Raw genomic sequence first — 9,956 nt, 5'->3', positions numbered from 1 at the left:
TCTCTATCTATCTATCTATCTATCTCTCTTTCTCTCGCTCTCTCTCCCCCCTCTCTCTCTCTCTCTCTCTCTCTCTCTCTCTCTCTCTCTCTTCCGACAAAGCTTGTTTTCTGAGCTTCGAACACTTAAACAACTTGCCCACGATAGTAATCAACCCATAACTCATACTTTCATTCTACCTCTATCTGCAGAGATGGCCGGAAGCAGAACTGACCATTGCCCCAGCAGACGGCCACAGTGAGGTGGAGCCTGGTATCAGGACTCGTCTGCTGGACGCTACAGACAAATACAAAAAATTACTGGCGCAAGGACAACAGAAAACTATAATGCTGTAGGTGTGGGCATTGCTTGAAGATTGGGAAACGAAACCAAACGAGTCTAGAGTCTTTCTGGTTTTTGTATATTATTCTTTTTTAAATATTTTTAAAGTATGCTTTTAGCTCGCTTGTAAAATTTTGTTCCATTTAAGATAAAATTAATACAAAGGTTACAGTGGCAAAGCTGTAAAATAGACAAGATATAATGAGGTAAGTGTGCCTTGGAGAGTAAGTATGAAATAATAAAAGGCTTGGTATACTTAAAGAATATATATGGCATCAATTGAAAATCTACAAATTTGACCCTAGTGTCGGGTTTTGGCTAATACCTCCATTTGTGGATCGTGAGAAGTAACTCATTTTGTCAGCACGCCTCACAAATATCAGCAAAACAAACTGAGACTGGAGTTTGTTGGGGGGGGGGGTATATTATTTTGATTTTTTGAAAGGTATGAGTTTAGTTTGTTAAGTTGTGCTTCATTTGGTTACAGATAATTGTAAAACGTTATAGGCACAGGGACACTGGAGACCTAATGCTGTAGGCGTGGGCGTGGTTTGTAGAGTGGAAACCAAAGTGAGACTAGAGCCTTGCTGGTTTTTGTATATCCTCCTTTTTGTAAAGGACGTTTTTAGCTCGTTTGTTAATAATTTTGTTCCGTTTCCTTACGGATAGATATTATGAAAATATGACCTGCACGAGAATAATAGTAAACTGTTTCAGTAGGTATGGGTGATTTCTCGACAGCGAGAAAAAAAATAAACATTCATAATATGTATCTTTTTTCTTTTGGTTTGTTATTCTTGGAAATGGTATACATAATGAGTACATAAACAAAAGCTCTGTGGACCAAGTATACACACACACACACACACACACACACACACACACACACACACACACACACACACACACACACACACACACACACACACACACACACACACACACACACACATATATATATATATATATATATATAAATATATTATATATATATATATATACACACACACACACACACACACATATATATATATATATATATATATATATATATATATATATATATATATAAAACTCATAATTATTTACTCATACATATAACCCTACACAAACGCAGACACAGAAATGTTTCCACCTAAATTCACGAGTTCAGTAAAATAACAACATTCTTACAAAGCAATCACCCCCAACCCCACATTCCCTGGTCCACCAACGCCACCCCCTTTCTTTCCTCACATTTCACGATCACTCGCAGTTGTTCGAAACCCAAACTGAACATCCGGCAAACTGGTTCATTTCTCAACAGAGGAGCCTTGTAGTACACGCTGGCCCTTCCCACACCCTTACCCAACACTTAATAAACAAATTATGGTTGTCTGGGACATCAAAAGTAAATTGAGGCATTTTGAACACGTAATTTGGAAGTTGTTTTTTTTTACGGCGCTCGCAACTGCATAAGGTCATTATATGAGCGCGCGGGACACTTTAAACTTTTTCAGTTTGGTAGGAAACTTTGAATTTTGTCCGGGTGGCAGCCGAAGCCTACTCTTGTCGATTTGAGACCACCAAGAGATCTTTTACGTGCGCAACTTGCAAACGGGACCTCCGAGATTTTTGTTATTGTCCGAGAAGGCTAGGAGTAGATCTTTTCTATCAGAAGATCAGGGGTGTGGCTGAAAGACATCAATAAGAAGGAGCCAAGGAGTAGCAGTAGAAAGGCTGGAGAAAGAGTCAGGAGCTCATAGGAGAGGACAAAGAAGGTGACGGGGTCGGTGCAGAAAGAGGAGACAAAAGCAGACGACAGAACACTGTTGTAAAGCAGGAAATGACGTGAAAGGAGAACATTTTAGAGAAGAAAATTGTTCCTTACGTCACTGCCCGGATTCGAACTCGGGACCTTTGAATGAGGGTTGAACACCTTAACCTCTAGGCCACGAGAGCCCCCCCCCCCTCCCACACCCACTTTATTAACAAATGATTGTCTTGGAGCGACCATTGAATGAGGGGTGAACACCTTAACCTCTAGGCCACGAGAGCCCCCCCCCCCCCCCACTTTATAAACAAACAATTGTCTTGGAGATAACAAGTAAACTGAGGCATTTTCAGCACGACATGTGGACGATTTAGTTTAAATAAGTGTTTTATGTCACTTGCAGCACAATTAGGACATGTAAGTTTCGAGAGTGCAGAGCGATAATAACAGGTGTTACAAGAGAGGGGAGGACTTCCGTAACGAGCGACCACTATGACAGGGAGCAAAATTGAAGGGTAGGGGTAGGGGTAGATCTAGGGGTAGGGGTAGGGTAGGGGTAGGGGTAGGGTTAGGGTTAGGGTTAGGGTTAACAAACACAATGAAGAAAGATTTAATAAGGACGGTAGATGTTTGACAGGAAAGAAAGAGCTAACCAAACCAGAGCAATCGCCAACCATCCGTTGATGCGGACAGGTCTCACAGCCAAGTAAGCAGAATCAACTTATTCGTATGTCAATAATACCATTGTTCGGACAAAACGAAACAAACTATTTCAATTTCAAAAAATTTCCCTATCTTCAGTTGAACCATTTCTCCTACATTTCCCAGAGTGCAGAGAGGTTGGAGGGCACTACTACTACTAATAGGTCCTACTTCTTTACTTTCCCTATACTATACTTTTACTTTACTTTTCCGATCCAGCGGCCATTTGGGTTCTAGCCTTTCGGTCTGACTTTCCCTATAGATGTTGATTCTTTCTATCTGTCTTACTCTCTTCCCACTGCTAAGTGACCATTATAATGTCGATGGGTTTCTTTTTACTAAAACTTTAAAAAGGACCACTCCCGCCCCCCCCCTTCCAACAAAAAGTGGGCTGCATGATTAAAACAAATTCGTTACGAACAAACGGGTGTTCCCCAAATTCAAAAAAGCCCCCCAAAACCGATTCAGATGGAAACCGATTGCTGGCCCAGCTCCACCTAACACCTGACTTGCTAATTCTCCTATCAGCATGTGACGAAACAACGATACATCACGGAGTTAATGACACAGGAGTTCTGTGGGCCTGCAAGACTCGTAGCTCATCATGGGCCCTTCTGTCCGAGTGGTTACTGAACCCAGGCTCACGATAATTTCCGCCTGAATTAGGTCGGTGACATTGTGTTAAAGTACATCACGTCAGCAGCCAACAACCAAAAGAGATTGATTTGGTGTCCATGACCGATCATCATCATCATCATCATCATCATTATCAACAACAACAACAGCAACGAAAAAGACCATCTACATGAACTCTATAGATTAGATGTACTTCCAAGTACATACTTTAGCGTATAAAATGCTAAATATTGCATAAACGTCGTAAATTATAGTGTGGGAATAAGGGAATCAACCAGTTTAAATGCAGGGGTACTACTTGTTCATTTTTCTCAAGACTGTTGTTTTCTTAGTGCGTGGGGGTCACCAACACAGAGGTGTTTCTGAAAGTAGGGCCTACAAGTCGGAACTCCATCATACTTTGCACGAATGTTTCTAAATGTTATGTCTGCAACATACTTAACAATTATTGTGATAGTATGATCCGTTTTTGTTAGTCAGAAAAAAGTTGAAGATTTCTGATTTGTAACCATGTTATTAATTGTCTCGGCATCATATTGTATGACATTAAACGAGCAGACACAAGAACAGTCTAAAACGAAGGAAAATAACATTACGGGGGAGGGGGGGGGGTTCAGAAGTCCTTGATCTAAGTATGAAGGAATAAAGACAGAGCTTTGGGACTTGGCACAAATACTTCTATTTCTCTATGTAGTCCCCATGCAGAGTAATACATTTCTGCCACCTCTCTTTTACTTTCAAATGTCCTTGAGAAAAAATGACCCAGCCAGAATGAGCCCCTGACCAGTCTTCAACACCTTTAAAGGCATCCTTGTTGTCATGGACATTACGTCCTTTGAGTGATTTTTCACGATTAGAAAACAGAAAAAAGTCTGACGGGGGTTCTTCTTCTTCTTCCTCTTCTTCTTCTTCTTCTTCTATCCCGTGGTTGTGGCAACCGTTGGGGCACCACTGCATTGGAAAACCAGCTCTCGCCATCTATTTTTGTCATCTGCTCTCCTCAGATTGTCACCCATCGTCTTTCCTGTCCACTCTGTAATGTTGTCCTCATATCTCCCTCTCTGCCCTCCTCTCTTTCTCTTTCCTTGTACGGTTCCTTGCAGGATTGTTTTGGCAAGTCCTGTGGATCTTGTTACATGCCCATACCCTTTTAGTTTTCGTCTCTTCACTGTGGTCAGTAGATCTTCACATTGCCCTACTGCGTTGGTGATTCTCTTCCGTAGGGGGTTAGGTCTGGTCAATAAGCTAGATTTCAAAGCTGCACTGTTCTGCTGTCTGGGCTGCTTGTTGTGCGCTGTGGGCAAGGGCGTTGTCAAGCAGTAGGAGGACCCCATTACGGAGTTTTCCACGCCTTTTTCTCACCAATTCAGACCGTAATTTTATCAGCAAACCCGCGTAGTAGTCACCTGTAACTGTTGTTCCATTTTCCAAGTTGTCAGTCATGATGATACCGTCACAATCTCAGAGACATGATAGCATGACCTTTCAACGAGACGGTGTTACCTTTGCCTTCTTTGGTGAGGGAGAAGGCGTTCTCCAGTGCATGGAGGACATTTTGTATTCTGTATCAAAATGATTCACCCATGTTTCATCCATAGTCACCATGTCTTTAAAGAAATTTGTGTCATTGACTCAATTCGAATGAGAGTTTTGGGGGACTCAACCCTCTGCTTCTTTTGCTCACTTGTCAAAAGGCGGGGTACCCTCAGCGCAGACACCTTATTCAGGTTAAGATGATTCTTGAGAATCGTTTCAATTGACACTACAAGGATTCTCGTTTCACTTGAGAGCTGTTTAACTGTTATACGTTGGTCTTTAGGAACCAGTTTCTTCACTATGAATACGTTCTCTTCAGTTACTACAAAGGATGAGTACCCTTCTCGATCTTCATCCATTATCAACCTGAATCCAGATTGGAATTTTCTTTCCCAGTATGTCACAGTATTATAAACAGGAACGTTTGTCATAAACTTGAACCATTTCTTGAAAACTATTTGAAGGGGATTTTCCTCGCAAGTGTAAAAACTTGATAGCTTAGCGATATTCAACAGGCTCCTTGGCACAGCTTCAGCAAAGAAACATATTTGTTTTTGTGTATGGTTTCATTGAACACGAAGACTAGTGCCTTGTTATTGTCATATATTCCGGAACATTTGCTCGGTGTGTTCCTTCAAACCCAGATTAAAGACTTATTGAAACTCCCTCGTATTAGAGTCGTATTTTCAGAAACACAGCATGAAAATATCTAGTCTATATACATAAATACAATCTTGTTCATAATCATAAAATCCTGGTGACTTTGGGCGTATCTCTGTCTGTTGAACCCATTTCATTTCATGATTTCAAAAAAATTGTCAGTGAAATCTTACACGGATGGAATTTTCTGTTTCTTGACCCACATTGGTTACAAATAAGTTACAGTGGTTATTACGAATCACAATACATGTATTACAATGCTAATATTATATTCATTTTAGAGCGTACTATAAAAATATCCCTTGCTGTACCGAGTGAAGTTGTAACAGAGAGAGTTTACAGTAATACTGTTAATAAATTCTCTGGTTGTAACCGAGGAGTGTGCCCGGGCAATAGTAGATTATTACTGTACTATTATTACCCAAGCTGAAAAGCTGGACGCCGTGCAGTGAGAACCAGTAATAAGTGATATCGGGTCGGCTGCATGTTTTTTGCGCTTTTCTGTTTAACTTACTTAGTAATGTTGATGAATTACTGTTTTAAAAAAATGTGTATTCGTATCCTTGATATCTACGTATTCAGTTGTAATCCACTTTCCCCACCGAGATCAATAAAGGTAAAATCTTTTTTCGAATTTACATTTTTTATATTTCATGATCACCCACGTCAGATGATGATGTTATTTCTTTCTCTCGGTTTTATAAATCTCTCATTCTTATGGCCATCTTAATCTTATTATGACAAAACCTAATTTCACCGAGGTGTCTCACAAATGGAACAATAAAAGTGTAGGCGAGGTGAAATACTAAACTTTAGAACTACTTGTAGTTTTTTTGCCACGTAAAGCCAATACGTGTACTAACAAATTGCCTATCTTTATATTATGTGTCTTTCCAAACATTCTTGAAATCCGTTCCTGGTAAATTCCCGTTTTAACAAAAATTTCTTTCTTTCTTTCTTTCTTTCTTTCTTTCTTTCTCTATGTTCGGAAGGAAAGGGGGAGGGGATTAATATGAAGACAAGTGTTGCGGCGAAAAACAAGCCCTGTATCAATGACCTCATTGGCTCCAACGATAGCATTTTAGATGTCTCAGATTCCAGTCAGAGTCAGATGAATCGATCAGAAATTGAGAGAGGCAAGTAGTCAAGGTTTTCGACGAACTGGGGGAAGTGGTTGGCATGACTGAAGTCTGGACTGGGACTTTATTTGAGAGCTCTGAAACGTGAAATTAAAGTTATCCTTTAAAAATCTTTCCAGCAGAGGTGAAAACCATAATTCCTGTTAGTTATCCCTCTTTCCGTCTCTCTCCTTCTCTCTCTCCTTCTTTCTCTCCTTCTCTCTCTCTCTCTCTCTCTCTCTCTCTCTCTCTCTCTCTTTCTGTCTGTCTGTGTGTCAGTCTGTTTGTCTGTCTGTCTGTCTGTCTGTCTGTCTGTCTCCCCAAATCAAACCATATCTGAAATTTAAAAAGAAAGTCGACTTAATAAAGAACAGCTTATTCAAGAGATGTGTCGTAAAAAGTAAGGTCTGACTTTGGCCAGTCGTAAAGGAGCTTACGTTATAGAAAATTCCACCCAGGAAACAAACCATTTCTTTGAATCACAAAACCCAAGTTACCTTTATTTAGTTATTGCAGACTTTTATATTACAATGTTCTCAGATTCATCTGATGTCTTTGTATTAGATTACCATCAGGGTTTTTTGGGGGAGACTGCGAATGTGGTCGTCGTTGTTGTTGCTGTTGTTGTTGTTGTTGTTTTTGGTGTTGTTGTTGTTTTTGTTGTTGTTGTTGTTGTTGTTGTTGCTGCTGTTCTTGTTGGTGGTGGTTGTGGTTTTTCTTCTTCTTCTTCTTCTTCTTCCTCTTCTTCTTCTTCTTCTTCTTCTTCTTCTTCTTCTTCTTCTTCTTCTTCTTCTTTTTCTTCTTCTTCTTTGTAGCCTAAATAAAATGATGATGCGACGATGCTGTTCCTGTAGTTCCTCGCTGGTGCTTCATCGTGACGGGCTGTTCTCTGTTGCTGTTCTTGCTGCTGCTGTCAGCTATTAATGCTGTTCCCGCTGCTGTTGTGCCCACTAGTGCTGTTTTATAGTGCTGTTCTCACTACAGTCTGCTGTTCCCCACTAGTGCTGTTTTATAGTGCTGTTCTCACTACAGTCTGCTGTTCCCCACTAGTGCTGTTTTATAGTGCTGTTCTCACTACAGTCTGCTGTTCCCCACTAGTGCTGTTTTATAGTGCTGTTCTCACTATAGTCTGCTGTTCCCTACTGGTGCTGTTCTCACTACAGTCTTCTGTTCCCAAATGGTGCTGTTTTATAGTGCTGTTTTCACTACAGTCTGCTGTTCCACACTGGTGCTGTTTTATAGTGCTGTTCTCACTACAGTCTTCTGTTCCCAAATGGTGCTGTTTTATAGTGCTGTTCTCACTACCGTCTGCTGTTCCCCGCAGGTGCTGTTCTCACTACAGTCTGCTGTTCCCCGCAGGTGCTGTTCTCACTACCGGTACTGCAGTCCCTGCTACAGCTGTTCTGTTTTTCCTCTGATTTGTGTTCGGGTTTTGCTGCACTTTATTGTGTTACTGCCAGTTTTATTTTTCTCTACAAGTTGGATTTTCAAGAAAGAAATACATGGTACATTTTAATTTCTACGCTTTTCTATTTGTCTTTTCACCATTCAAGTATAGTAACAGAAAAATTACACACTGGGATAATAAAGTACAGAACTAATCTTATCTTAACTTTGTAAAAATTGTTTATCTGTTCTTACGTGAACCGATTAGCAAGCGGAATACAAAAAAGAAAGACACACATTTGTTTCGCGATTCTATTCATTAGCCCTGAATAGCATTTCTTTACTTTAATAGACCTATGGCTTGTGTTCAGAATACGCCCCGCCTGTCTGATTGGTTTTGTTGATTAGATTTGTCTTTGCTTGATTGGTTTGTGAATTCATAAATCAGTTCATAATAGTACGCTGAAATTGATTTTCGTCTAGAATTGTCAGAATTAATTTAGGAGTTGCCGCGACAGAATTTTGTCAAGGGAAATTCTAAGCAAGAGGAATGAATTGTCTGTTTTTGTGGGATCAAAGTCTGTTGTGGATGGAAACAATATCGTTAAAAAGGTAAATCAGAGGCTGTACTTTCTGAGGAAACTAGGGTCTTTCAATCTGAATCCATCTATCCTTCAGATTTTCTACACCACTACAATAGAAACTTTGATAGATTTTGGTATCACTTGCTATGGTAGCAATCTGGGAAGGCAGCACATTATGAAAATAAACAAGTTGATAAAAAAGGCATCAAGAACAATTGGTAGAGACCTAAGTAACTTTGAATATCTGCACGAGACAAACGTTCTAAAAAAAGGCGGAAATAATGCTTGGTGACCATAGCCACCCACTGACATCGGAATTTCAACTATCAACCCGCAGTAAACGATACATTTCCAAAAAAGCAAGAACAGACAGATATACAAATTCATTCGTACCAACTGCAGTGAGGTTACAGAACACACAGTGCTACATATGAAACAGAGAGAGAGAGAGAGAGAGAGAGAGAGAGAGAGAGAGAGAGAGAGAGAGAGAGGGAGAGAGAGAGAGAGAGAGAGAGAGAGAGAGAGAGAGAGAGAGAGAGAGAGAGAGAGAGAGAGAGAGAGAGAGAGAGAGAGAGAGAGAGAGAGAGAGAGAGGGGGGAAGCGAATGAATGTTTTACGGAGCGAGTTGTCCCAGCCCGTGAGACATGTATTTACTTGGCCTAATGTCCTGTCTTGTTTCGCGTTTGCGTGAGTGCACCTTTAAGTCTAACTTTTGTTACGTCTACTGCCATTGTTAACGACCAAGACAAATTTTTCCCTGCGAGATGAACAAAGATTGTCATTGTCATTGTCATTGTCAAATCTGAAGTGGACAGTATCTGGTCTAATGATAAGGCGTCCCTCTTGTTAAAAAAAAAACAACCCACACAAACAAAAAATGTGAGTTCGATTCCCAGCTGTTACTCTGATATGGTTTGGTTCAGGTATACTCTCACCAAATTTGGTCAAATTTGCTATGTAAATAAGAAAGCCTTGGGGATTTTAAATTCATTGTTTATTTTCAAGATGTCGGTCGTTTCCATAGCAACCGTTGTAGCTATGCCAAAATAAAATTGCGTATCAAGAGATTTAACTGTGTCTAACTTATATGTGTACTTAGATTTGATCTCGGGCAACAAACATAGAAAATGGTCCTCAAGGGTAGCTCCTCCCGTTAAATAAGATGCTGTACACGAGAGGAAAGATACCCGGAACTTCATCCTATTTTTGTTCGATTCACAGTTGTTTTGATTTTGAGGTATTTTAAAAAATCATTCTAAT

General features: G+C 40.2%; 1 protein-coding gene across 1 annotated transcript in view; it reads left to right on the top strand.

Annotated features, from left to right (window-relative positions):
* The window catches only part of LOC101859852 (proline iminopeptidase), a gene marked incomplete at its 5' end in the record, with an annotated part of 6,413 nt that extends 5,320 nt beyond the window's left edge, over positions 1–1,093 (top strand). The window contains 1 exon segment of the mRNA XM_013082080.2: positions 192–1,093. Within this exon segment, the coding sequence (XP_012937534.1) occupies positions 192–335 (144 nt within the window). The 3' untranslated portion in view covers positions 336–1,093.
* Between the last annotated feature and the right edge of the window lie 8,863 nt (positions 1,094–9,956).

Source organism: Aplysia californica, unplaced genomic scaffold (assembly GCF_000002075.1).
Source record: "Aplysia californica isolate F4 #8 unplaced genomic scaffold, AplCal3.0 scaffold00158, whole genome shotgun sequence".
NCBI classification, from domain to species: Eukaryota; Metazoa; Mollusca; class Gastropoda; order Aplysiida; family Aplysiidae; genus Aplysia; species Aplysia californica.
Note: the sequence above shows the minus strand (reverse complement) of the source record. Positions and strands in the feature narration are given on the sequence as shown.